At 36.5% G+C, this 27,472-nt stretch overlaps 5 protein-coding genes across 11 annotated transcripts; 3 read left to right on the top strand and 2 right to left on the bottom strand.

Moving 5' to 3' along the window:
- Window positions 1-657: 657 nt before the first annotated feature.
- Window positions 658-5,340, bottom strand: LOC105682929 (calnexin-like). 4 transcript variants are annotated; one of them, XM_048655553.1, is made up of 8 exons: window positions 5,186-5,340; window positions 4,441-4,693; window positions 4,076-4,371; window positions 3,313-3,972; window positions 3,090-3,230; window positions 2,799-2,924; window positions 1,987-2,178; window positions 658-1,893 (listed from the first exon to the last, which is right to left on the bottom strand). In XM_048655553.1, exons 2-8 carry the CDS (start codon window positions 4,682-4,684, stop codon window positions 1,840-1,842), a joined length of 1,713 nt encoding a protein of 570 aa, XP_048511510.1. In that variant the 5' UTR covers window positions 4,685-4,693; window positions 5,186-5,340; the 3' UTR covers window positions 658-1,839. The 4 variants fall into 4 exon arrangements, with proteins under 4 accessions (XP_048511510.1, XP_020706307.2, XP_048511511.1 ...); XM_020850648.2 differs by lacking the exon at window positions 2,799-2,924 and adding an exon at window positions 2,380-2,502; XM_048655554.1 differs by lacking the exon at window positions 5,186-5,340 and adding an exon at window positions 4,821-4,983.
- An 87-nt stretch (window positions 5,341-5,427) lies between these two features.
- On the top strand, window positions 5,428-8,020 carry LOC105682936 (cilia- and flagella-associated protein 97). The gene is made up of 2 exons (XM_048655559.1): window positions 5,428-6,619; window positions 6,681-8,020. Exons 1-2 carry the CDS (start codon window positions 5,876-5,878, stop codon window positions 6,759-6,761), a joined length of 825 nt encoding a protein of 274 aa, XP_048511516.1. The 5' UTR covers window positions 5,428-5,875; the 3' UTR covers window positions 6,762-8,020.
- LOC105682935 (transmembrane protein 131) lies at window positions 7,216-16,228 on the bottom strand. The gene is made up of 23 exons (XM_012395187.3): window positions 16,019-16,228; window positions 15,473-15,537; window positions 15,362-15,390; window positions 15,140-15,220; window positions 14,883-15,006; window positions 14,643-14,756; window positions 14,449-14,571; window positions 14,195-14,358; window positions 13,930-14,116; window positions 13,752-13,860; window positions 13,386-13,645; window positions 12,898-13,314; window positions 12,623-12,811; window positions 12,315-12,543; window positions 11,871-12,252; window positions 11,581-11,796; window positions 11,365-11,504; window positions 9,993-11,275; window positions 9,593-9,920; window positions 9,081-9,505; window positions 8,801-9,005; window positions 8,533-8,723; window positions 7,216-8,413 (listed from the first exon to the last, which is right to left on the bottom strand). The coding sequence occupies exons 1-23, from the start codon at window positions 16,110-16,112 to the stop codon at window positions 8,324-8,326; spliced, it is 5,445 nt and encodes a 1,814-aa protein (XP_012250610.2). The 5' UTR covers window positions 16,113-16,228; the 3' UTR covers window positions 7,216-8,323.
- A 96-nt stretch (window positions 16,229-16,324) lies between these two features.
- On the top strand, window positions 16,325-19,358 carry LOC105694103 (nucleosome assembly protein 1-like 1). 3 transcript variants are annotated; one of them, XM_012414472.3, is made up of 9 exons: window positions 16,325-16,472; window positions 16,905-17,064; window positions 17,236-17,516; window positions 17,843-17,996; window positions 18,072-18,209; window positions 18,304-18,451; window positions 18,529-18,648; window positions 18,719-18,829; window positions 19,056-19,358. In XM_012414472.3, the coding sequence occupies exons 2-9, from the start codon at window positions 16,909-16,911 to the stop codon at window positions 19,064-19,066; spliced, it is 1,119 nt and encodes a 372-aa protein (XP_012269895.2). In that variant the 5' UTR covers window positions 16,325-16,472; window positions 16,905-16,908; the 3' UTR covers window positions 19,067-19,358. The 3 variants fall into 3 exon arrangements, with proteins under 3 accessions (XP_012269895.2, XP_012269893.2, XP_048511515.1); XM_048655558.1 differs by adding an exon at window positions 16,592-16,680 and having other exon boundaries at window positions 16,339-16,472; window positions 18,719-19,358; XM_012414470.3 differs by having other exon boundaries at window positions 18,719-19,358.
- Window positions 19,359-19,514: 156 nt separating this feature from the next.
- Window positions 19,515-26,957, top strand: LOC105682918 (stromal interaction molecule homolog). Of its 2 annotated transcripts, none has more exons than XM_012395157.3 (11): window positions 19,515-20,541; window positions 20,701-20,840; window positions 20,945-21,064; window positions 21,134-21,246; window positions 21,316-21,431; window positions 21,545-21,714; window positions 21,810-21,953; window positions 22,035-22,202; window positions 22,293-22,557; window positions 22,747-22,821; window positions 24,820-26,957. In XM_012395157.3, the coding sequence occupies exons 1-11, from the start codon at window positions 20,334-20,336 to the stop codon at window positions 25,269-25,271; spliced, it is 1,971 nt and encodes a 656-aa protein (XP_012250580.1). In that variant the 5' UTR covers window positions 19,515-20,333; the 3' UTR covers window positions 25,272-26,957. The 2 variants fall into 2 exon arrangements, with proteins under 2 accessions (XP_012250580.1, XP_012250579.1); XM_012395156.3 differs by having other exon boundaries at window positions 24,802-26,957.
- The last annotated feature ends 515 nt before the right edge of the window (window positions 26,958-27,472 follow it).

Genomic DNA, 27,472 nt, shown 5'->3' with positions numbered 1-27,472 from the left:
AGAAAGTACCATTTATTTGTATGAAAATCAAATTCTGTTTTGCCTAGCTCGATTTTCTCCACAATCAGACCATCTCTGACATACTCGCGATCAGACTGATATGATTCAGCAGCTATTCTGAGTATGCCGTTATAATTTTGATAAATACAAAATACCCTTTTCATATGCAAATGTCAGAATCAACCGAATATTTAGAGTGGCCCACAAAATTCCATGATAATCCAATATGGATTTAGCCCGGAGTTATTTAGGATCAGTATCCCTCACATCGGTAGCATTAATGTTTCATAATCTAACCGACGAGTGTTTGAACGTAGAAAGACTATCGTCGTTTATTAACAAAAGTGAATTACATACTATGTATAATGGATCCTATATTGCTTTTATGAGTTGAGAAAAACTGTTTTAGGATAATATCGGTAAGCGTGTAACAGGTATAGATTTGCGGCCTATACTCAGGAATATCCAGAAATATCTTGAAAAGACCTGCAACAAAAACACCCAGCTCAAAAATCTGGTAACCGGTAAGGTATGTGTACCGCGAATCAGCTGCCATCGATCTTCGATTACGATTAAGATACTTATGAAAAATGAGGACACCACAGAGCCTTTTCAAGATGTGTCTGACCTGTTGTAAAATCATTATAGGTAACAATATTCTTATTATAATAATATGTTTATTGAAATGCGTACAACATCTCACTATAAAATTATCCAAAAACAGTTTGAAACGTCTCTGCTTTGGCTGATTCATATACCTACATAATACTAGAGTAAAAACTAAAGAGAAATCCATTACTTGTGGTTAAATAAATAAATGTAGTATCAAGGAATATTTGGAATTGACTTAAACGTTGCACAATAAATTAAACTGACTTTCATGTTATTCAAAGCTTACATCAACTGGTCTTACATGGTCATACCTACTAGTAATCAAGGAACACGTTTTCAAAAGATTACTCCATTCTGAGGTATGATTACATGAAATTCGTATCCAGCAGTCAGGTGAACGAGTTTTTTTATACGTTTGTTTACAGTCTAAGAAAAGCATCCAAACACCTATTTTTGTTAATATTCAAATGCATGGAATTGTCCGTATTTTTTGAATAAATTTCACGAATGCACTCCACAGGACTTGTTGGACTAGAAAAATGCGCCACGATAAAACGGCTAATATCGTGCTGCCTTATTTCGTCCTAGACTATAATTAAGATTAACGTGAAATAGTTTTCACATAGTTTTCCACTACAGCCGAAAACTTTGTCTGTCAAAGATTTTACTTCAACATAGGTGCTGAGGTCTGAAGACAAATAACAAGAAAAGAAAATAGTTGCAAGTTATGAACTACTCAAAATCACGTAAAACAACATAAATTCGCATTGCACTGCAAAGTGATGACAATAGAAAATTACACAGCAAACACCTTAGTCTTACTTTTAAGGGACACTAAAAGTTTTAATCCAACTACTATGACTGTGAATGTTCATTTTATCCAACCTTTTGTAATCATATTATGAACAGATATTGAATAGAAAGTATCCGTTAAAAAAATTCTGAGAGATTTGGAACACTGTTGCATACATCGCATCGCACGGACAGATCATTTTTTTCCTGACACGTGAAAATGCTAATGAACATATTCTCATTGTTATCCATGAATGATATGAAATAATGCGAGATCTAATTTATAGTAAAGAAACGTCACACGCCAACAAATGAATTTTTTCCCGTCAAAGATTAATTTAATACTAACCACATTAACAATATTTTTTAATTGTAGGACCTGTGATAATGAACTTACAGCGGAATGCGAGTACGATAGATAAATCATCGCTATGCTCACTCTTTATTAGGCTTTCTTCGACGGGGTCCATCGCCTCCAGCCTGTGACTTCTGCAAGTGTAGAGAAAATAATTTTTTTAATTTATCTGAGAGAGTTGGCTGTTATAGCATCATATTTCATTCCTATAGTGAAAGCAAAATTACCTCATTTGGTTGTACAGCTGTGGTAACTTTTGTGTCCTCATTTGACTCAAACTCCTCTGGTTCCATACCTTCTTTGTTCTCTTCACCACTTTCCTCTTTCTCTTCTACTTCAGCATCTTCATCGATTCCCGCACTGTCTTCTTCATTCGTTTGCAAGGGTTCTCTATCTTCTGATTTTGAGTCTCGTTTGTCCTATTATTGAAATGCCGATAATCAATAAATACTTCAAATTAATCATTTCTATCAAGGAGGCTGGGTCCAAAAAGGATGGTGAAAAAATAATATACAAAAATTGGAAATAATTGAAAACGAATACAAAAAAGCATACACTTGTACTAGAATATTGGAAAACCTGGTCTGATATTATGAACTATTGTGAAACAAGCATAATACCTGAGTAGGAATGCAGCAGCAGTATACTAGCAGAAGTATTGGGATACCAGCAATTAATACATAAACAGCCCAGATCCAGGGATGTTCAATGGTATAGGCCGCCAGTTGACCCCATAAACTCCACTGTAGGTAAGGATAAGACAGTTCTACAGTGCTTATTGCTTTGATGCTACATCAAAGCCCGCAACTACTCTCCTTCTGATATCTTGTGTGCTTGAATATTTTCTATAAGCTGGTATAAAATTTTTTACAACTACGAAGACAATAGCGGTGCTATGGGCTCTGTAAAATGTACTATATCCACCTTGAGGTTACGCTAGACATTATTCAATTGGATGCCAAATACAAGACAATGATCGCGATAAGATAAGTAATTGGAACAATTACTACATAATTCAAGGTAATGGCTCTTCTTGTACCTCTTGAGAGCGCTTGAATAGGTAAGACGCGTATATCGCAACTGGTATGGAACAGTAAATAAAATACATAGCCCACCAGCCTGGCTTATGGTTCATAGAATGCATCATTCTGCCCCAGAAAGATTCCTAGACATCACGCGATGCAGCATAATCAGGTAATGTGTTAGTTGGAATTTAGTAAATGATCACTTACAGTTTTAATGATCTCAATAGAATTTTGAAGATAGCAATTTTAAGAGATAACAATTTTATCAATTCAATAATAAGAACTATGTTAGTGGAAACACTTACGTTTTCTTGGGCAATTCTTGCTCTTTGTACTTCAAACGAGTCATCCGACCACTTCTTTGCTACTTCTTCGCTATCTGTGACGATGAGATTGTCAAAAAGGATGTCAGGTGACATAGACCACAATTCAAATCCGACTGCAAACTGAGGAAGCAGAAAAATAATAGTTTATTTGCACGGTAATTGATGTCACAGTTTTCAATGTAAAGGATAACAATGAACTCACAATCGAGGTCATCTTAAAGGGATGTTCATCATTGAAGTAGTTAGGGTTGTGTATAAGACGAGGCATCCATTTTCCTTTGTAATTAGGATTGTTGATCAACGGTGGCAACCATTTTCCTTTGTACCGAGGATTCTGTTTTAGCGGCTGCTTCCATGGACCACATCCTGGTGCTTCAGCGCAGAGAGGATTGCTCAACATCGGTGGTTCCCAATCTCCATCCATCTCAATGTCCCAATCTTCAGGTTTTAGAGCATTAGGATCCGGTATCATGGGCGACTCGTTTTCGAGCCAACCATCCGGCATAACAGCCTCCTCATTGACAATGTGAGCAGGTGCATCTTCATCCCAATCTTCGGGTTTAATCGCTAAGGGATCAGGAATCTTTTCTCTTTCATCCCAATCTTCTGGACGCTTATCTTCAGGGTCTTCAATTTCCAGAGGTGGGTTGACAGGTGGTGTAAAATCATCCAGCAAAGTTCCTTCATTCACAACTTTGTTGTCTACTCTAATTTCAAAGGTATTGTCCGGGCGAACAATCAATGTATACAAATGTGGCTGCTTGTCTTTAAAGGCATCCTCAAGACGGTCTTTTGGTTTCTTGCAATGCTTTTCTTCGATAGAACCATTCAAAGGGTTTCGATGACGGAAAATGAAGTGTAGCTGCAAACAAAAAGTTTTATGTTAATTTATCTCTAAACGTATTACTTTTTTGCATGGCATGGCTTGCAGTAGTGGGTATCACTGGAAACATGGTAATGCTTACCTTGTGATCATTCCCACATTTATCTGGACCAAACATGATTGTATATGGAGTCTTGTCATTAAAAAGCTTCAGGTCTTTGTGAATGGGGTCTAAGCTCAGCAGTTTGAGGTAAGCACCGCCACACTCCTGACCTTCTTGTAAGGTAACTTCGTACTGAACAACCAAGGGCTTGTCCTCAAAATGAAATGGTCTTAACAAGGGAGCAGAAATAGCAGCATGACGAGCTTTGCTTTTTAATACCAAGCCTGTGTTTCCTTCCTGCGGATTTTTCACTGCTTCTTCGAGAGTCCAAATTCCTAAATAGTGTCGACTTATATTAATTGAATGTAATCAACATCACAGTAGTTAATACAGGCAGTACAAACCATCGTATTTAGCTATTTCCTCATTGATGTTATCTTTTTTAGCCTCTGATATTATCCACTGTTTTTTGAAATGCCCAGGATCATCAAAGTGCTCAGCCAAATAAGCAAATCCGCTAAGGGTGGGGCTACGGTAAGTATAGATGGACGTATCGCTGGCAATCTGGTCGGGGATAGGACCATTCTGTGCATGAATGCCGATAAATGACAGCAAACTCAACAGCAGTGTTACTAATAGTCTGTCCATTTGAAATACCTGTTGAAAAAGGTCTTGTATATTCTTACAAATTGGAAGCCATGTATATGAGTATGAAACTCTAAGTCAATTCTAATGTTCAAGAAATTATATTTTAAAGAAGTAGAGCTGCGGTAAAGTTTATTGCCTCTCTGTGACAGACTCTTGTTGTTCAAGGTACTGGCAGGTTTTGTAAAATCCTCATTCTTTTCAGCCCGCTGATCACTATTGGATTTCAAAGTAATACCGAAGGAGGAACAATTCAAATGACTATTCGCTGGTGACTAGGACGATTGATAACACGGCTAGGCCTTCAAAGAAAAATTTTCAAATGTGTACAGTTGATGGAATAGTACATGGCAGAAAGTTGATATTTGTGCCTACCCGAAAACTAGAATATTGTAAAGCGACGAGGGTCTTATTGAGAAAAGTAACAAAGTTCAGAATAAAAAATCCGGCGAAGTAAGCCTGGTCTTTTAATAAAATCCTGTACGTCAAACCACGATTCCTCACCTCTTTAACAGATATCAGTCATAAAGCGATGATTTTTGAGCCGGTAAACATAGCTTGGGTACAAGCCAAGTGGACACGTTTTATTGAATTAACTAATAATTATAATCTAATCTATTTACACGTCGTAATATTTTCTTAGAAGTGTTCCTAAAATTCTCACCATCCCCGTTAAACCACGTTGAACAAGCCAGATCTCCATGAAATATTTTCAACACGTTAACGACTAAACAGCCCGCGATGTCTCTGGGTGCAAGGTGGCGACAGAAGGCTTTCGAATTTGACAGATGTCAAAATTTGTAGATATACCAGAAAAAACTGATTCTGCAACTGATATTCCGAAATTATGTGAATTTAAAGATCCAACCGATTTGTGATCATTCTAATAATGGAAAACTCTTCTGTAGTAATATGTAATTTCTTTTGATATTTAATCAACTCAAAATAAATAACTTGGATCTGAGAAAAATTTTGCAAACACCTGCTCGATAAATATTCTCCAAGATTTGGAATTCGAAAATATTTGTCAGGAACATCGGTACTAGGCAACCACAAATTTCATACACCCATGTAATTAATTTGAGGTACAGTTACCATAGTTACGTAACCTGTGGTATTGTCTATCCTCTAACATCTGATGTCTGGGTCAGGTGATGTTTATTTTTCACTCTACCTTCGAATTAATTCATCATTATGGCCAAACCCAAAATAACAATATTGGAGAAATTGTGTGAAGACAGTTTCACCCATGATAACGAAACATTAAGCCATAAACGAGTTGCGGGGCAGTGTGAGAGTGATGACACCAAAGGTGACGCTGACTCGCAAACTTCTGGAATTTTGAATCCTGTAAAGGAGGATTTTTTACAAGCTGATTCACACCATTCTTGTGAATCTGAGGTTATTGACATTATAAATACAACGGAAGTGGAAGAAAATCAAAAGGACATTGCAGATAGAAAATTTGATTACGAGACAGAATCATTTTACTCATATGATTCTTATAAAGGATCTGAAATGACAAATGTAACACCAAGATCATCGTTAAGTGAATGCTCGTCACTTCTACATTCTGCAGGTATGAAGTATGCTGGACAAAAATTGAACATGATCGATGGTAGGAATATTGGAAACCAGCATAAGAATATAGATGGTGAAGAATTGTCTCTACTGGCCCATGAAATGAAGTGCTTGAGAGAGAAGAGACAAGCAGTTATGCCAGAGAGCCAACGTACACCCAATGGTAGAAGAAACATGAGTTTTTCAAATGAGGAATTACGAAAAATTGAAAAAGACAATCAGCTATTGCTGAAAAAAATAATGTCTCATCAAAAGCCACAAGTCAGAACCACGAAGCCAGTATCTGGACCCCCAAGAACTAGTAGCTCAGCCATCAACAGAAGGAAGCAACAGAAAAAAATTGAAGAAGATAACATGGTATGTTCTTGTCTTTTTCTACCTGGTGAATCCAAGAAAATATTCAAACAGCTTGTTTCAGATGCTGCTTAGAAGAATACAAAGCGCCAAGTCTTGTGCCATCCCCAGAGGTACACCATCTGGTTGTAGGTTGAGGATGTGATAAACATTGTGGAACAATTTAAGATTTCATAACACTCTTTTTTGGTCTGTAAATATCCACTCACACATTATGAGCCTCATGGAACTTTGGATAAAATTATATCGATTCGCTAAATGTCCACAATTTTTGATACAGTATATATCCCAACTATACTGGTATTCTGTTTCCCATATTAATGATAAATCAATAAACTCTATTTATTCTCGTAAAAAATTGTATGCTTCTTACTCACACATGTGAAGAGTGTAGAGAGTAAACCTTAAATTTATAGAATTTTTTTTATTCAAAAACAAGGATGAGCAGTCTTACAAAAATGTTACAATAGAGAGATTCCACTGTTTTATTGTAAAAGACAGGGCACGAAAAAGTCGAATGAAAAAATTTATTGATCGAGTTAAAACACTTACAATCATAATTGGGATTGAATGAAAGAAAGAAATGACACATCTGTATGTCAATTTAGCTATCAAAATTTAATTTACTCTGATGGTTCGGTTGAATATGTTTGAATAGAAAAAATTCACACACTTGCTTAGGACTATTGTTTGTTGCGCTGTTATGATAATTACCTAAAGATATAATAATATAGTAGTGACTACGAAAATGTGGAAACTCAAAGCATGTGTCTAGTTAAAGTCATAACAATATGTCGTCAAAATAATCTACTTAGGTATTTACAGTTAACGCAGTCATCTATCACAGATTCATTTGGTGATTTGGACTTGACAAAATTGATCGGAAAAAAAAAATCTTATTAAAATTGGGATTACGCTCAAAATACACATCTTAATTGTGTAACGAGTTGTAGGCTGAATAGTAATATTCACGATACGCAAACGCTATTGACATCGAAACTTGTTATGCAGTTGTAATCAGAGTAGTGCAGAAGGATGATAATAATAATAATATTCAAAGCCTTTATAAAAATCCATTATTTTCTATTAATGCAGGATGTCAGCTGAAGGGCTATAGAATCTGTCCAAACAATTGATATTCTTTAATGACAAAAGTTTGTCCATGTATAACGGTGAACTTTTATTTCATCATTATCAAAGTTGGACAGTAAAACTTATTATCCATTTGCAGGTCAGCAGCAATTATTCGTCAAGTTTGGTTCAAAGTAAATAATCGAAAGAGACAACATAAGTGTCGTTATAGCGCAAAACGTTGTTCATAGATTCAATAGCCGGTTTGACATGTATCATATTTGTAAATGTTTTATTACGAACTAACTAATAAAAAATCAAGAGAAAATAACATCGTCGAATGCGTTCCATATTATTAAAAATGAAGATTTTCTTGGTAGAAAAACTTTTTCCGGTGGGAATTGTCGATTCGTAATGCTAACTTGTGACCTTATTATCCTGAACGTATACGACCGGTTAAAATAAAATATAAAAAAACATGCATAAAAATAAAGTAGATCGATCGAATAAAGCAAATCATTCGATTCGTCAACGAAACATGAATATGAATCATGATAGAAAATCAGGATCTACGATCACAAGTATCATTACAAATATACAATCCAATATAAACGATGTTGAAATAAAACATGATATTTACTTTTGGAGATTTGATTTCCAGGGATCTGTCGATGACGGCGTCCAAATCGTACTGAGGGAACGGAAAGGATCGAAACCAGAGCGGTCCTAGAATTCAAAATCAAGAACTTTAAATATCAACCAATAGTTGGGTGACACAGTGCACGTCTTCGATCTCAATCAAAAAGTACGTGGGTTTCGAAGTTCTTTAGACGTTGACAACTTACCCGGACTTCTTGTTTAGCTTGTTGCATCGTCGTAGAGGGTTGTAGCACGTCTGTCGGTGGGGTAGGAGCTCCCCATGGTGCAGCCGCCCATACCCCTCCCGTATTAACGCCCCAAACACCACTACGTTCTTCACCAACTGCACCTCGAGTGTATAATGGCTCCCAATTCGTTTCCACCGTGACCCAATTATCTGATGAACATAAAAAATCACAGCTTCCAAATTGATCACATCAAACAAAAATAATACTGTTCGTATTGGGGATATACCCTTTAAAGTATCTGATAAATTAGCAGTTTTGTCAACAGCTTTTGGTTGCTCGACTTGAAAGTTAGACGCATTATCCCGAAGAAGGCTTATCATGGCACCGCTATCATCCCATAGTGCACTGCCTGGACCGCTTTCAAGACTTTCGAGCTCAACCAGTGGTTCGTCAGTTTCTGGTAATTCATATGGCACTAGCTCTGGTTCAAACTATGACCCAAAAGAGATGAGCGTCAATTATAAAACAGAAAACTTGATCCATGGGGATAAAAATTCCTGACTTACGGGAGTTTCGGTAAATGTGTTGATAAAAAAACTATTTAAATGAGATTTTGCTGTCTGCATTGACAAAATCTCTTGATTTGCCATCTTGTCGGTATCGAATTGTTGATTTTCAATGGGAAATTCAGAGATTAATTTCAGTTTGGCGGGCGTGGATGTGTGTTCACATACTTCTTGAGAAGGAGTTTCTATGACCTTTGTTTGCATATTGGAGGAAGAAAATATTTCTGACGGCTTTGCTCGAATTTTGGGTGGATAACTGGCATTCCCAAAAATTGAAATGCTATCTTGATTTCGAGCAACAACATCGCTGAACTTGGCTCTGTTTTCACCCCAGCAGGACGGTGGTGGAGGCAGCGGAGGTGGAATTGCAGGTGGTATTGGTCTGCACTCATCTCTTGGCGATGAAGTCCCTTGTAACGAAATAGCTGAAAACGAACGATAATTCGAAACTGATTTACATTGTTGGGATGTGTCATGATTATTCCCAATCTGTTCAATTTTGTTTTACATACATTTGGAATGAGCCTTGTCGGTTGCACGACGTTTTTGATTGACTTTTTCCTTGCGAGGTTGATTTTTGCTTTGACGAGGTATCTTGAAAGATATATCATTGTTGGATCGTGACGGATGATGATGCTTTGTATTTGAACGTGTTGTACTAGTTTTCCACCGATTTGGATTGTCTTGTTTTTCTTTATCATAATCGTCATCATCACAATCCCCTTCGTAATTATCCCTGTAATCTATAGATTGAACGGCGGGTACAGTTTGTGGTTTTGCTTTCTTTGCTGAGGGTTTCCTTTGAAGTTTGTCAGATTTAACATATGTACGGTCACATTCCTGTGGATTAATAATTTGATCATAATCATGTTTCAAACAGGCAAACACGTTGTTCATAGAACGAGGTCTGACCTTATACGAGGCAGTATCTTCGTGCACAGAGCTTTCAGTTGTAGTAGACGAAGTATCTTCTTCGGAAAACTGGTTGACTTTTTGAGAGTTTGAAGATTCGTATTTCTTATAATGATTGACAACTTGAGTTTGCCCACCGCTAATATTATTTTCGTGTTTTTTTCTCACTTCAGGTTTATGTTCCCTGATGATATTCGGAACTGGCGTTACATTTTCTCGATCTACCTCGTTTTCAGTGACTTTTATTTCCACTTTAACAGCAGATACGATTGTATTTGTAGGTGGAGTCGACTTACTCTTTTTACTAATTGTAGGACTTGACTTTGGTGGACTGGTAGTCGAGTACTTTTTCTCTGACCTGATTTGCATGTCCAAAGCAGATGCAGCTTCGAGTACGGTAGGAGTTTCCGTCTGTATAACTTCTTGACTAACGTTGTGTTTTCTATTGGTTCTTTTCCTTACTCCTAAGCAAGCTGTACCGTTGTTGGTACTATTGTTATTTTCTGTAGACAGCAAGTCGTCGGATTTTTTAGATGCGGATACCTCTTTCGATTCGGTATCTATCTTAAATCGACGTTCTTCATCATGCGTCCAATCTGGAATTTTTATTCCTCGTTGCGTATCCTTTTCTTTCATCCTTTTCACGTTCATAAGTGACCAATTTGGCAAAATTTCATCTCTTTTACTAGACTTATAATCTTTAGTAAGATTATTGTTTTGCGTAGATGGTGTTGTGACGTGTGCTAACAATCTAAGATCGAGAGGAGGCTGTATAGGGCCACTCTTAGACAAATTGACCAACGCGCCACGAAGAATTCTATCTGCTTCGAGAAACGAAATGGCAAGAATACATATGAGCAATATAGTGGAAAGGCTCATTGCTGCTAGTTGTACAGATCGTTCCCAAGTGGGTCTTGTTATTACAGCCGCACAAGCCTCTAGGGTATGAGCTGGGACAGTAGTCAGTAAGGATAGTCTCGCCATTCCATTTTCATTGACACCTTCAACTTGAACTGCGTCAGTTCCCAAACTAGTTAAAATCAGTAAGTCTCTCTCAATACGCGACAGCGTGAAGTCTGGTGTGAAGGCTATTTCAATTTTCTTTGTTGCATTTGGATTCAGTTTAAAAGGTCCGCAATTGAGTACTTTGAATCCGTATCCTTCACAGTGTAGACCACTGATATAAAATCCATGAATATCTATTGGCAATTCGCCCGTATTTCTGGCAGTAAACGAACGTTTCACGGTCAGATTGGGGGTCGGACTTCGCCTCAGCCGTTCACCTGCGAAACATATGGGAAATATGTCATCGTTCGCACGACTCTGTTCGCTCGGAATTGAAAATGATTCGACTTTAGGATGCTCTACTTACGCTCGCAGTCCTTAAGATGTTTATCCGCCAGCTCGAAAAGCAGAGGCGTAGCGGACCCTGGTTTACGGTTGCCAAATTTGAACTGTGCATGTGCTCCACGACCAACAAGGCGTAACACTTCTAAAATAGTCATATTGTTCCTGAAAGATTGATGAAAAAAAAAGATGAAGAAAGCGTATAAAAATTATTATCCATGGAGAAATTTGATGGATTTACCTAATGTACAAAAGTGCTGACGATGTACTAGCCAACGTAGGTGTATAAGTTATTCGTACAGTTTTTAATTCATGTGGACTGAGATAAAGAGGCAGAGATTGGGCTGGAACTACAACGTTCCAATGTCTTTCAAACAATTCCCTCTCAACTGAATTCTCTTCCATTTTAAATTCACTGGGTATTGTCGTTGGACAATCCAAACAAATAGGCTTAAATCTATAGGTAATGAAAATTATGAATATAATAAAAAATACTTTCAGTCGGATCACAAAGGGTAAATGAATACGTACTTGTTCGGCAAAGAATGGTAAAGTCTCATTCCCTGTGGGTAACTCCAATCTAATACCAGCTGCACCAGTAATGGGTTAGAACTTGGATTACTTATTTTGATTGTCTTGTACGAAGTATTTCCCACTTGAGTGAGCGGGAACATTAAGGAGCTTTTATTTTTTAAGTTTCCCGAGTTACTCAGAAGACTCGGCCAGTAGTGCTTTATATTCACGTTAAATCTGTGCCCCCTTACTTCGGTAGTATCCAAGCGAATTGTAAGGTTTTCCCAAGAGCCCCCTCCAGTTGAGTTTAAATAACGTGTGTATCGTGTGTTTAGTAAATTTAAATCGGAGTCACGAGTATGTGAAGGAAGACTCAATGTATTTAACCATTGATTACCAGCTGGAAATTTATGAGTGTGCTTGTTAATTCTCAGTAGTTTCTCTCAAATAAGGTAGACTTACCGCTCGTGTTAAGAGACAATCCCAAATAACAATGCTGCTTGCAAGCTATAGAGGAATCAAATGTGATGGAGCCGATATGATTATCTCCTTTTGATATAACAGGCAGAGCTGTTTCACCCATCGGAACATATTTCAGACGATGATCCTTGTTAAATGGTGTCACCGAAGTTACTTCCATTGGCCTAGCAAATGTCGAGTGTACTTTTATTTGATGCATGCAAACGGCTCCCTGAAATGTATCAGATATTTGTGAATGGGTTATTATTCTTCGGCTAACGAGGGCCGATATAAAAGCCGAATCTACTCACTGGGAAACAATCCGTGAAAGTGAGTTTCTTCACAGAGATTCGTCCGTGAGCTACCCGCATGAAAACAGGTACTGTCAACCGTTCGTAAGACGTTCTTACGAAAACTTCTCCAACTATTGTATCTTCTTCGACCACAGCCGTTTTCACTTTTATTTTGAAGACCGCTAAATGCCCTGGTTTTATGCTTTGCTGAAATTCGATAAATTCGTAGGCGGACAACTTCTGGATGTGATGTAGAATCCACATTGTTGTTATTTAGTATTAATTGCACTCACATTCCCTATTTGGCTGCAAACACTTATATTGCGAATGCCTTTGTTGAATAGCTGAGTCGGCCCGCTCTGACATCCCATCAATTCCAAAACAGCTCCAGGCATGTTTACACCCCAGCCATGCAGTTCGACATTTATAGGATTGTGATTTTCTAAAGCAAAAATAGCTTCATTTTCAGTCCCACTTCCAACAGTCCCAAAATTCATCGTGCCCTTATCATTTTCTTCCTCGCCTGGTATAACTTTTCTAACTTTTCCATCGTAACTTAACAGTGGTACTTGTGTCGTAGAGACGTTCGAATAAATTAATATGGACGATTCCAGTTGCAAATTTTCGGACTTTCTCTCACTCGACAACAGCAATGAGAATATGTTTGCCTTTTGTCCTGCTTTGAGCACTTTTGGAACAAAGTTTTTTATCTGAAATTTTTAGATTGGAATATTAGATGAGCTATTTGTGACAGCTTAGAGTCCCTGATAAAAAGCCATACCAAAAAAATTCTTTTGGCTTCCGGTGATAGAGATGCATTGGTAATGGCGAGCGGTAGTTTATACTTGTTGATGACAGTAAAGTTTCTTGGCTGTATAGAATATGGAGCACAGTAATGTGTTACGGAAGTATTTACTTCTAGACCCCCCGATAAAACTTCCACTGTCCAGGGGATCGTTAGCTTTTGACTAGAGCCCCCAGGCCCGATGCCTTTTATAACTAATTTTCCTTTGAAATGTTGTAAATCTAACCCTGCTTTTACTGAAACAAAGACATGACATACGTTTGGTAATAAATCAGTTTGCATATTTATTTCAAATCAAGCGGCATATTCAGTGGCATGGAAAACGACTTTGCAGCTACTTACAGTCATAAATCAGCGTACCAACGGCGATTGCTATTTCTGTATCACCCGGAATAATGACTGGATCAAAATTAATTTTCAATGCCTTGGATACAGGTGTGCTTATTACGTTCTGAAACATAGAAAAATAGAATAGTAATTGTCGGAAATTCCATTGATTTTATGTAATATATTAACTTACCAGCACTTTAACTGGTTTTTTAGCTGAATTTTTTAGAGTTATAGGGTAATGAATAGGAGGCTGGAGCGAACCTCCTATGCCTAAATTAATCACCCCTGAACTCCCCCCCCAGTGAAGACCAGCTCCACTGCCAACTTCTACTTCAACAGCTACCACTAACACCTCAGCACTATTATTGACCTTGAACCTGAAACAGAGATGTGTCAAGACATCCGAGATTCAACTGTGAAGAGAGAAGAAATCTGCAAAATGCAAATATTATTACCTAATATAGGCTGTATGATTTTTTTCGGTATGTGCATTGAAGCGTAGTCTAATCACGGGTTTTGTTTGGTAAGGAGGTATTTCCCATAACTCTCGTGGCCCTTCTGCCTGACCCGATGGAAGCTCCAATTGAAATTCACCTCCGCTGCTGTATACCTCTACTACCTTCAAATTAAAGCAATTGAACGACAACACCGTACACTGTTTTACATACATTTGACAAAATTTTAGATAACTGTTTCCAACAATAACTACCTGCATTGGTTCAGGATGTGGATTATGCAGGTATATGAGCGGTGTAAAAGATGCATTTAATGGCAGCTTTATCCCCACTACAGGTCGCAACCGGTATGGACTGCTAATGCTTATGCCTCGAACCTAAGTCAAATAAGCGATTATACATTTTTTATGATAGTTGAAAATGGCTGTGCGTACGTATTTGGAATTACCTGATATTTCAAAGTGCCATCCGAAGTATGGATGAATAAATGACTGTCAATGTCACCTTCCTCTCGACCGAGAAATACAACGTTAAACGTAGTGTTACCCAGCGGTGGAATTACCTTGAAATTGATTAAATGATAAATTGAAAACCTAATGAAACTGAAAAATGGAGATTTCATTTTGTATTCCCAAATAGAGTACGGTCTAGGGGAAAAGAACAGGTTCACAGATATATGCAAACTTACTTTATCCTGAAAGAAGGAGGAATGAAAATGTTGCGTATTTCCAGAAATTGATGACAAATGTATCGTCTTGTTACAATCCCTGTTATGTAGGGTCACAGTCTCTTGGTGCGGTACACCAAGTTGTCTATAATATATGAAAGATATATGTATTCGTAGATGGACTTATACGTAGCAAAAAATCCAGATGGTAGATTTGAATAAAGCGTTGGAACATTCACGTTTTCAGTAATTTTATGGCATTAATTACAATGGATTACCTTTCTTTAAAATCCAGTACATTTGGTTCAAACTGTAGATATGATATCGAGTCACGTGCATTGTCATCTGATATAGCATCTCTTAAAACAAGAAGAAATTCACATGATAAGTTACGGGCAATACCACACAATTGTGATACAATATATGAAAAATTCTGATAAAATTTGAACTGAAAGATAATAACATCAAGGCTACTACTGCGTCATTACTTGTCAACTCACCTAGCTTCATCCACTGAACTAGCAAATCCCTGTAAAAATTCAAAAGATTAACGAAATAAAATGCTATATCAGGATGAAATTAGCGTAACAATTGAATATCGGCGCAATTACCTTATGCATGGATACCGGAATGTTGTCCAACAGATATTGGACCTCATTATTAGCTTGTACGAAGGCTGAAAGACAAAAGAAATAATGCAACATAAACATAGCACTCATAGTGCTCAAGGCAGACATGTATTTCAGAAACTTCAAAGGTTTAGGGTAGAATAAATGAGTGTGAAGCTCACATCAAGTGTTAGAGGCACAACTCTGTCTTGTTTACGTGGGTTTTTTGGTGTATCAAGGTCATGACAATGGTAATTTGACACAATTTTGTTTTGTCAACTCGACATATTTGTACCAAAGGATTTAAATTGACCGCATAACTGATAAGCCCAAGGTAAGCGATAAACAGTGCAGCGTCGTTGATGGCATACCATAATTTCTGAGGATGCCATAAGGATGGCGTCAAAAGCATTTTGACACTGAGAAATTCATTTTTGGAAATTAATATTGATTATCTGGACAAATGTAAGCTTGGCTGGTTGCAAAATGAGAATTGTTATATTTATAGTCACCTGCAGAGAGAAGACAGGTATAACAAAATTGACTCACCATTATTGTGTCCATGAGAAGATGGATGAATTTTCGACATTAATTCGAAAGTTATCAGAAAAAATAAATTATAGCATACTTTATTCCGAATCATAATATATTTTTGTTATTTAGCATCAGCTATTTTGTCTCTAGCAGAAGTGAATATCTGGTTTCAGCCATTTTTACACAATCGAAAATTTTCAATATCGATTGTTCCATTGGCATTTCGTCACAGACTAGAGAAATTTCTGCTGGAAAATCATGGGGCATCGGAGTGAAATATGCCACAAATGCGGTATGTTGAGGGTTGAGGGTCGCATTTGCAGGCAACAGTGAGTCTTGTGAACACCTTCCGTTCTTTCGATTTACATGTACAACGATACAGACCGGTTCGTTGTTCCACGGATTGTTCATTCTTTCGTTCGCGGTTCATCACTTCGTCTTTTTCGGGCTGTCGGCATCACATTCAGAGGTAAAAATTCGTTAACAAATCTCACAAATATTTTGAATTCACTCGTAATTTATTAAGGCAACAAGTTGTGTTTCTAGAAAATTACAATATTACAAAATAATTTGCAAAAATTTCCCCAGTTTATTCAAGAAACGACGTTCCCAGTCTGCCCATGTGCACGCTGCTTCTGGGTCGCAAAACTGATTCAAATTTTGTCAATTACACGGGGGTATTTCGATTATAATTTGACGAATTTTTAGACTATGTAATTATTGAAAACCTGAAATATTCATTTCGTCAGACACCTTTGGATTTTTAAGCTGTTTTGCTTTTGACAAATTCAACGTGTTCAGACGCGTGTTCAACCTTTTGTTCATTCGACATATCTATTTAAACGTCAGACATGTTGGGAGGGAAAAACGAATAGTTTTTCTTACCATTTTTTCTTCTCAGAACTATGACTACCGATCCAGAGCGCGCTGAAAACGCAAGTGACATGGAATTTGCTGAGGATGAAGACGAAAACCCGACTTCTGATAACACTACGCAGATTCCTCGTAGACCTGATCTGCTTGCTGCTTTACAAGAACGTCTCCATGCACATATGTTGGCGGTTCGTTCAATCTCATTCAATTCTAATATTCCTACAAAAGAGTACATATTATTGCACAGCTTTGTCCAACATCTAATTTTCCACAGTATACAATATTTTTACTCATTCCACAACTGGCATTGAATTGTTTACGAAAATGTATGTGCGTCTGATTAAGCCTTTTATTAATAGGCTCTTCCAGCTCCTGTTAAACGCCGTATCAAAGCATTGAAAAAACTTCAATTGGTAGCTACAAACATTGAGGCCAAATTTTACGAAGAAGTTCATGCACTGGAATGTAAATACCATAAAATGTATGTGCCTCTCTATGAAAAGAGAGAAAAAATTGTATGTGGCATCTATGAACCTACGGAAGAGGAGTGTGAGTGGGAAAGCGATGAGGAAGACCAAGGCCTCAGCAACGAATTGAAGACCAAGGTGAAAATTGAAGATCTACCGGAAAAGAAAGATGAGTAAGTTTTTCTTTATTTTTTTATCTGTTTATTTTATTCAACTCATACTGTAGATATTTTTTTTAAATATCTTCCCACAATATTCAATGCCCATTATCTGAGAATTGGTACTCTTTTGATCCATTATTTTCTGTGTCTGAAACGTGGTAATTGTTTCAATGGTACACTCTGCCTTTTGCAGAAGTATCCAATGTGTTGTGTGGTATTCAAATTAAATTATTTATATTCTGCCTAGAGAATATTAATGTTGGGCAAGACTTCGTAAATTAAAATTGTAGTTTTTTATTATACCGCTTATTACAAACATGTAATTATCTATCCCTCAGGGTGAAAAATGAAAACATCATAGGTATTCCTGAGTTTTGGCTAACAATATTCAAAAATGTTGCCATGCTGTCTGAAATGGTCCAGGAACATGATGAACCTATTCTCAAGCACCTCTATGATGTCAAAGTGATATTCCTAGAGTCTAATCCTATGGTGAGAACCAACTGAAAGTAAAAATATGATTAACCCTGAAGTTGAGTCGGTAATGAATACATGTTTTGGTTTTAGGGTTTCGTTCTCGAATTCCACTTTGAGCCAAATGAGTATTTTTCAAATGCTGTTCTCATTAAGGAATATACCATGAAATGTGCTCCAGAGTTAAGCGATCCTTTCAGTTTTGAGGGACCTGAGATCTATAAATGCAAAGTATGGAAACACACTTCGCTCTTTAAAGCTCTCTTACATTTGATACAATTTCAATCTCAATTGATTATTGCATGAGATGTGTATGTTCTAACAGGGCTGCCTTATCGATTGGAAAAAAGGAAAAAATGTCACCATCAAAACGATTAAGAAAAATCAGAAACATAGATCTCGAGGGTCGATACGCACAGTTACAAAAACTGTACAAAACGATTCGTTCTTTAATTTCTTCAGTCCCCCAATCGGTATGAAAGTTTGATATTCTATAATATGACAATGGTTCTGGGCTAAAATCCTAGTTTATGGTCATATCCGATTACAGTGCCCGACGATTCAGAAGCAGAGGTTGATGACGAAACCCAAGCTCTCCTAACCAGTGATTTTGAGATTGGTCATTACATCAGAGAGCGCATTGTTCCACGAGCAATTTTATATTATACAGGTATGAGCATTTTGGTCTTTGCAAATGGTAGATAATATTTGATTCGCGACATTCATGAGAATATTTTCAGGCGAAGGTCTGGAGGATGAGGAAGATGATTATGAGGAGGAAGATGAAGAAGAGGATGACGATGACGAGGTCGACGAAGAAGAAGAGGAAGGCCACCCTAATGCTCCGCCAGGTGGGAAACTTCCCCAGGGAGCCAATCCTAATGAGTGCAAACAGCAGTAGAACTATATAATATGTGAAATAACTAATCATAGTATCTATGCAACGTTATTATACCAATAAGCTATCCCATTAACCAACCATTGACCAATGTCTTTCTAGTAAAGCGTACACCTAGGCTCCATCTCTGCCCATTTTTGTAAACCATCCACTAATCATATCAATCTCTCCTATTCCAGATCAAGCCTAGAAACTTCAACATACCAGTGCAAAATTTGTGTGTACCCTCTAAATCCATGGTTGATGATTGATGAGTAAATCTGGCGCGTTTATATCTACCTATAGTATGATAAAATCTGAGTTATAAGCACCAAACATATTGTCTCTAATTGCTGCTCCTCGAAATTGCTCCGTTTTATGTTAAAATTGTTACGTTTACATGTAGACAGGAAATTATTTGAAATTTTTCCAAAATCGATGTTGACTAATAGAGAAGAATTTTGGGTACTGTTGAAGCATTTTAATACAAATATGTGAGAAAATTTCATTTCGTCAATTCTTATCCTATTCATCCAAGATTCTATTACTTTTTATCTGACGTTTATGTCAATGGGCATATTTCAATTGGTAAGCGTAATATATATTGGGTTTGAAACCTGAGCTCTAAGTATACGTCAAAAACAAGTCGCATGAACGATTTGAAAATGATTGGATTTTCGGCACAAAATTGGAAAAAATCACAGCCCACTATAGCCTGGTGTTGGGCGGGTCTTGGATCCCAACTTGAATCATCTCCAAATTGTTTGACAGACTGGTGTTATGTATATGCATGTGTATTACGTATGTATATATATAGTATACATGAAACGTATATATATGGATGTTGTTTTGTATTATTATTGTATCTTCATAAGTGCAATTTCGTCAACTGAATTATGTTACCCCAATATTTAATTCAAAAATAAAAATCTTTTTAAAATTTATTTTTTCAAATCGAAAAATATGATTTTACAGTGGAGCTAACCTCAGAGCAACACTGGAGCGACATAGCTTTACGTCGCTCAAGCATCTTTTGATCTTTTTGTAGACGATTTGCCTAGAATTTTTCTACCTTGTACCATCTAGCAATATTGTCTATGGTTAATGGCCTTGATAGAACCTGGCGACTATCCGACCGACCGAATCTGTGAACTAGTGTACTTAATTTATGCAATATTTAAATAGCTGAAATAGTTTTGCCCAACATTTTATCAATTTTAATGGCACTGCATGCAAATATTAACCCGTCTACTAATAGTGAACATGTTATTCCTGTAGCCAGCCGAAAGTAAATTTCTAAAAACAATTTTTCCGGACTCGCTCAAAATTTAGCCCCGGTTTTCAATATCGTAACCTTGAATACTGACGGCTACTAATAAACTGTCACACCAAATCTGGGAATACATGTCCGTCTGGAATTTTTGAAAAATTTAAAAAACTGGCGTACGGTGGCGAAATTTCGGTGGATCTAACCTAAGATGCGAGCAGTCGTGAATGCCGAAGTGATTGGACTGTCTTCCTTCTACTTATTGTGTTGGTGTCTTGGCCACGGAGTTGCCACTGGTGGAGCACTCGACTCCGGTACTACTTTCCAACCTGGATCCGCCGGGTCAACTGCTCCTAAAATAACAGCATTTACCTCCAGTCTTACCGATGGATTGGCACAGGCTGTTGCCCATGAATCCAGTAAGTTCGATATTTGAAGATACCATCAATATACCGTACATGATTCCAACAACTTTGGTTAAATCTTAGTTTTGGTCCGTTTGCAACGGTTCAAGACGAGTAATTGATGGAAAACTGTAACAAAGTAATAATATTATCAATATTTAATTGTTTCGCAAGGTACAGAAACTTGTAACGATGACTTGGCTTGCCTCACTATGGCTTCCCAAGACCGATTGGGTCTCGAAGCGATCAAGTCGCTTCACAGCCAGTTGGATGACGATGCTAATGGAAACGTGGATCTCTCCGAATCAGATGATGTAAGGTTTATTCATGAAGACTAAGGGGTCATTGAAAACCCACGGTCATCAGAGCATTTACCATCGACACTTCGATACTACATATGCTTTGCTATTGTTGATAGTTTTTGAGAGAAGAACTGCAGTACGAGGCTGGTTATGAAAGAAGACAACGTGCGTTTCATCACAACGATGATATGCATATCAGTGTTCGAGAACTGTGGGAAGCCTGGCTACGATCTGAGGTAGGAAGTCTTGTTAGTGCTTCATATTTCGCATATTTAAGTATTTACATCAATTCATATTGCACAAAGGTTCACAACTGGACCATAGAACAAACTTCAGAATGGCTGACATCTAATGTCGACCTTCCTCAATATGTATCAACATTTATTCAGCATCGTGTTACAGGGGCTACCTTACCCAGGTGATTTGGAATTGGAAATTCAATTTTTAGTATTGATGTAATAAAAATATTAACAAAGATTTGTTTCAGACTGGCGGTTAACAACATGCACTATCTCAGCAATGTTCTTGGAATCAAGGATCCCATACATAAACAGAAGATTGCACTCAAAGCTATGGATGTTGTTCTCTTTGGACCACCAAAAGGTAATACAGATATACTCTGTAAATAGAGGGATCCCACTTTTCTACGATCTAAAAAACTTATTGATAGAACAGAGTATAAAGCTAAATTTGAAAAAGTATTATTTACGAAATAGATACTGGACACAGTCTCAAAGATCTGATTCTTATTACGTTGTTGTTTGGAGCACTCATTGGATGTTGGTATGCTTACCAGCAAAAAAAGAGTTCTCAAGAAGATCTTTCAAGAATGATGAAGGATATGGAAAGTTTACACAAGGCCGAGATTGCCCTCCAAGATCTTCAGGTAGAAATTCATAATCTTTGGCATCTGAAACTTTGTATCTGGCTTTGATTCTCCTTCGTCAAGTTGAACGCTACTGGTTCTATAAAAAATTACAGCGAGAACTTGAAAGAGCAAGATTAGAGCAGGAAAGTGCTGCAACGGAGAAAGAGAATTTGGAAAGACGCTTGCAAGATGAAACTGCGGGACTCCACACATCGTACTCAGATCTAGAAGTCTCACAGCTTAAGTCAGAGATTGAAGTAATTTAAAAAAAATGGAAAGATACAATTTTGAATCTACAGTATCAAACGACATTGTCTCATATCTTTCTTCATTCCTAGAAATTGAAAATGGAGTTACAGCGGGCTGAGGGTGAATTAGAGGATCGTTGCTGGTCTCCGCCATTAGGTCTTCAGCATTGGTTGCAATTAACTCATGAAATCGAAAATAAAGCATATACAAAGAAAAAAGTATCTGCAGAGAAGCAATTGCAACAAGCGCGTGAAGCGGTAAGTTCATGTAACAAACAATAACTTGTCCCAGGTTTACTTTAGATGAACTTTCATTATGAAATAAAGGTTTTTTTTTTCATTCAATAGTGTGAGAAATTGAGAAAAAAAAGATCCAGTTTGGTTGGGGCATTTGTCTCAACTCATGGAAAATCGATCGATGAGGTAGACAAAAGTATTGTGGATGCTAGGACGTCCTTAAATGAAGTCACAGTGGAACTACAGGAGAGGGTTCACCGTTGGAAACAAATTGAAATTCTATGTGGTTTCAATATAATCAATAACAATGGATTATCTTACCTTGAAAATATGTTGTATAGAACGACATCGAACGGCAGAGGCCTTGGGTTTAGAGGTAAGATTTTTTCCATTCTGTCAATGTACATCAGTCGTTTCCGTAAATTTTTACCTCCGCTGTAATAAATAAGTCGTCACCATGTGATTTTCACATTTCAAAGAATTTAGCTATATGAGACTTGACTTCAAAAGTAGCACAAAAAATTTTTAATCAAAGGCTTAATATTGGAATAATAATGTGTTTCAGGACGTATGAGTAGTCAAGATGATTTGGATGATGACGCCAGCTCCGTGTATTCACCGTCAACATCAGGGGCTGCAGGTAAGCTGGATATGGACCATGAGCACTCGGATTGACCGATCGATGCTCGACTCACAATGACGACACTTTTACCCTCACTCACAAAAACATTGCTTTCGATTTGCACGTTGCTTAGATCTTTTTGATACAGCTCTAATTGATATAAGTACAGTTTTCGAGAGCCCCGTTTTTTCTGGTTACGTTAAATGTAGAATACACCCTTGTAGATAATACGTACAGCTGTGTACCTACGTTACATACCGCTGTGTATGTATATTTTAATACACATCGACGAGTGCATTACTCCCAATTTTAGGTAGATCACACTTCGTTTGGCACTTTAAAAAAAGTTTTTCAGTCCACTTTCCTCACATAGAACACTGCTGATTTTTGAAGAAGATCCGTGTGAATTTTTGATTTTATTCCATCATCGAGTTAATTCTTCATGTTTAATCCTATCTTCGGAGCTCATGATTCATAGGATTCCATCGATGGTATCCATTCTAGACATCCGTCGATGCAGTAATAAATTGGAAAGTTTATCCGTTACAACAGGAGTATGATAGTCTTGTCACGTATGAATTGATATTATTTATCTCATGTTTTTGATTGAATGGAACAAAATATAAATGAGGGACTCATTCCAGCTTCAATTCAGAGTGAATTATATGATTCTACCATCGGCAAAGTTTACTCGATGCTTTTACCGTCAATTCGCATTTACGCTATTTTTTTCAACTTGATTCAATAATTACAAAACTTATAGTGGGTAATAGAAATTGATTAGAGTCCTCCAGAACTATTAGTCATGTTGCAACGCATTCGTGTTGCTTGGTGAAAAATTTCTATTATAGAGTCACAACTGCTGTAAAATATAGTAAGTTTAGCAAGTTCAATTGCTGTGGTAAACCATGTAGGCAAATATTAGTATTATAGGAGATCTGATTTTGATGATCTAGGTACACTAGTCTCTATTTTTGCCATGAATAATCGGGTGCTTGCTCAGTTCATAAATATATACCGTTTAACAGAGAAAATATCTTATGTTTGAGATGTAGAATGAAGTTGTATATACGAAAAAAATGTAATATAAATTTGTAACACCGAATAGATATGTAGAGATTTACACAAGCATGCAACCACCATGCACCTTGAACGGCCTTTGCAGCACGTACAGCTCTGTAGATTTGTATAGATACATCGCATACACATACCGCAATAACTTGTAAAATTTAGATTTTGATAGTTTTGAGATGACATTCGAATATTTTATACGTTATGACGATAACAATGAATGATTTATTATATTTTGTATCATGGTTGTACAAACAAATATTCGTGCATATGTTAAGATGAATTATCGTTTTTTTAAGCAATTAACAACCTACAATTAGGTCGTATAGACAAATATTAATATATGTCTGCTAAGGATTGTGTATAATTTCAAATGAATTACATAAAATTGAATAAAGTTTCAAATATATGATATACGAGAAAAAGAAGGAATGGAGCTTTTTTGTAACACCTGCGTGGATTCGTAGTTAGAGGGGGATACAACGTGGGTTAGAAGAATTTACTCAAGTTTAATATGTCTGTTTCCAAAACTATTCCTACTTCAACTTAAAAGATTTAGCGAACTTAATCGTATGCCGCAATGGCACAAAAATAACTAATCATTCATGTTTTACAATTGTGCAATATTTGCTTGACAGGATATCAACCCATTCTAGAGTTCATCTACTGATTGTTGAGTGATATTTGTTAGAATCTCCCAGTATTAGCTAATTGAATTAATATTCAACGTGGAATGCTTTCTTGTAGTATATCTTTCATTAATTATACGTACTGAATTGTGAAAATACAAACGTTTTGCTGTGCCCCGCACTCGTAGTTTGAACAATGTTTTCCATGTAATAGCAATCATTGAAAAACCAAGAATTCGACAATGTTATTAAAAATTAGTGATAAGGTGCTTGTGCGTAGCATTTGATATAGTGTCAGGTCGCATTATGTCTGCAGGCATGTTGGAGAGTTTAACATGGAAGGAATCGTCGGTACCTCCTGATTCATCTGGTAGTGAAACTGGGAAGGATACACCACCTGAAGCTGTACACTTTATTGTGGGTGAAGGGAACGAAGAAGCTGTGAAACTTGCATCAAAAGAAAAATCGCACATGTCTTGCATGGTGCGATCTTACAGTCAGGATACTAACATGGTCCTCAGTGAACCAACTACCTCATCATTCCTATCCAAAACATCATTCTCTGACAATTCTTTGGATACGGCAGAGAAATTAGGCAATCGCATAAACATTGTGAAGAAGTCATTGAAAGATTTACCGACTGTCATGTCCGTTGATGACGAAACTTTATCAACTGATTCAAATTCAACTGCTGATAATGACGAACTAAAACGAAGGCGTAGAAAGATACACTTTCCCTTCAAAAAAAACAAAAATAAGCTCACGTGATGTTCGCTAGTCACTCAAATGCTGTATACTTAATAATTTGATCCACTTAAAAGATTGTAACTAGGTATTATCATTCATAGTTACAATATTGATCTGGTATATTTACCTTTGACACCCACATAATATTATATGATATATTGAAATATGTGAATAATATTGAACTTGAATCTAAACATAGTCGATTATTGTCATTGATCCAAGAATTATTAGTGAATGATATTTTTCTCTTAAACGAAAATTAAATCGTACAAGTTGTGATGTATTGATATAAGTTTTTCATAATGCGACATTTATTTAATGTTGAATATAATTATTAAATTTTGTTTCTTTCCATACTTCTCATCTAAAAGTGATAACAGACAAAGACGGTCTAAGCACAAATTATGTTTTCACTTGCGTTATTTTACTATTCGAGGCACCTCAAAACAATTGTACACAAGCATGGTAGATATAACAAAAATCAGCATCTGGCTCATGTACGTTCTTTGCCAAATTTTTACTGAAAAATATTGTATGTGCTAGACAAAGTAAAAGAAACCCTCTTTCATTTGGGAAAATAGGGATACAAAAATAAAAAATACTGATTCACCGTCAACCAGTTCATCTAAAAGACTGGAATATATGAAAAAAGAAATTTAATAATATTTTTTTCTATTATTGTAATGATAGCTTGCGCTTAATTTATGCGATGAATTCCAAAAATAACCAGTACAATATTTCAAATGTCTCTAAACTCCTGGTCGAATTGGTGCCAAGTACCGACAGTCCTACAATGATTATCTATTTCCATTGATTTCTTTTGTTGTTAAAAAAAAAACTGATTCGATCAATTCAAAATTATGCAATTCTTGGTATCCGGAAAGTGCGAGTTGAATACCCTTTATATTTGTGATTCCATTCAAGAGCGCACAAATAATATAGATCTGCTGGCAATTACTGGCAATGAAACTAGCCGTTTTTTTGTTCCCTACTACTGAAGTTTTAATTGTGCACATATTGTTCAAAATTATGGGAAAAAGAAGGCCTTCGACTGCCTATAGTCGACCAAACTTTATCAGTACATTAAAATAAAGGGAAAGAAGAATAATGATATGATGGAATGTGCCTAATATTATGCGTATATGCCATATTAAGCAAGGACAGTTTCTCAGTTCGTGTGTTTGTCCCCCATAAATAGCAACAAATAAGAATGTCATAATTCTAACATGATTTCCACAGTTATATATGACTGATACGTATATAGTATGTAAATACATGGTATATAAAATTAATTCAGCATGCTCAATCATTGGGGATGTTGCGCATAGAATAATTGATGAGATTTTGTCTCCATTCAATCTTGTTAAACTGGACAACAGAAATGTACACGAGGCCCTTGTTCTGGTACACTGGGGCAATATCCTATGTATATAAAAAATTTTCTCCACTCACCGAGGAAATAAATGTTTTACTCGAATGGTATGGCCACTTAGTCAACACATTGAATATAGCGGTTTTGGATCCCCCCTCAGTATCAGTTTTCATGAGCTATAATGTATTAAAATGATGTATTAAATGAACACGAGAATATCAACTAAATGTAAGTAATATTGTTATCTATTATAGGTACCTATGTAGAATGCAAAATACGTCTTCCTTGTAACTGAGAAATAAAATTTTCCTAAATAAATAGTATTCAAATAACAATAAGTCATCGATTTTCATTTTTACTTTACTTAACAGCGGTTCAAATTGGAATTTAGAGGGAGGGTTGCAAGTACAGATCAACAACACAATAGATTTTCTTTTGTAAATAGGGAAAGTAAGCCGGCAGTTTGTGGTTATTTATTCAAGTTTCAAAACTTTTTTTAAAATTCTATGTATAGACGGTATATGTAGATGTATGCGTTTTAAATTCCATTACGTATGATGTTTTGACTTTTATAATTTCACTTATAAGATTTTTAAATACGAACAATAACATGGATCGTAATAGTAAGCTCAATACCTTACGATTCGAGGTATTTACTCTTTGGCACAGATAATTAACTACATATGGACTATCAAATTCTTCAATACTAATATCATATCAAGTGATTTCGCCATAGAATTTGACGAATCCCCTTACCTAAATCCACACTGTTGTAGCACCGATAGATACCAAATGAATGTCTTAATTAGCCGTTTAATTGATTAGACCGTTGACGAAACTTGTCTCAATC

The sequence above is a fragment of the Athalia rosae genome, chromosome 5, assembly GCF_917208135.1.
Source record: "Athalia rosae chromosome 5, iyAthRosa1.1, whole genome shotgun sequence".
NCBI classification, from domain to species: domain Eukaryota; kingdom Metazoa; phylum Arthropoda; class Insecta; order Hymenoptera; family Athaliidae; genus Athalia; species Athalia rosae.
This window is presented reverse-complemented; position numbering and strand designations above follow the sequence as displayed.

Excerpts from the sequence above, each read along its gene's own strand:
- LOC105682935 (XM_012395187.3), bottom strand. The coding sequence starts at position 16,112 with ATGATTCGGAATAAAGTATGCTATAATTTATTTTTTCTGATAACTTTC. Across the intron at positions 12,253-12,314 it reads ATTGTCTCTTAACACGAGCG|CTGGTAATCAATGGTTAAAT; the intron begins GTAAGTCTACCT and ends ATAAATTTCCAG. Across the intron at positions 9,006-9,080 it reads ACACATTTACCGAAACTCCC|TTTGAACCAGAGCTAGTGCC; the intron begins GTAAGTCAGGAA and ends TTTGGGTCATAG.
- LOC105694103 (XM_012414470.3), top strand. The coding sequence starts at position 16,909 with ATGACTACCGATCCAGAGCGCGCTGAAAACGCAAGTGACATGGAATTT. Across the intron at positions 17,065-17,235 it reads TCCATGCACATATGTTGGCG|GCTCTTCCAGCTCCTGTTAA; the intron begins GTTCGTTCAATC and ends TTTTATTAATAG. Across the intron at positions 18,649-18,718 it reads AGCAATTTTATATTATACAG|GCGAAGGTCTGGAGGATGAG; the intron begins GTATGAGCATTT and ends GAATATTTTCAG.
- LOC105682929 (XM_048655553.1), bottom strand. The coding sequence starts at position 4,684 with ATGGACAGACTATTAGTAACACTGCTGTTGAGTTTGCTGTCATTTATC. Across the intron at positions 3,231-3,312 it reads CCTTTAAGATGACCTCGATT|TTTGCAGTCGGATTTGAATT; the intron begins GTGAGTTCATTG and ends CTGCTTCCTCAG. Across the intron at positions 2,179-2,798 it reads TATTCAAGCGCTCTCAAGAG|GACAAACGAGACTCAAAATC; the intron begins GTACAAGAAGAG and ends TTTCAATAATAG.
- LOC105682936 (XM_048655559.1), top strand. The coding sequence starts at position 5,876 with ATGGCCAAACCCAAAATAACAATATTGGAGAAATTGTGTGAAGACAGT. Across the intron at positions 6,620-6,680 it reads AAATTGAAGAAGATAACATG|ATGCTGCTTAGAAGAATACA; the intron begins GTATGTTCTTGT and ends AGCTTGTTTCAG.
- LOC105682918 (XM_012395156.3), top strand. The coding sequence starts at position 20,334 with ATGCGAGCAGTCGTGAATGCCGAAGTGATTGGACTGTCTTCCTTCTAC. Across the intron at positions 21,715-21,809 it reads TTGCCCTCCAAGATCTTCAG|CGAGAACTTGAAAGAGCAAG; the intron begins GTAGAAATTCAT and ends AAAAAATTACAG. Across the intron at positions 21,954-22,034 it reads AGCTTAAGTCAGAGATTGAA|AAATTGAAAATGGAGTTACA; the intron begins GTAATTTAAAAA and ends CTTCATTCCTAG.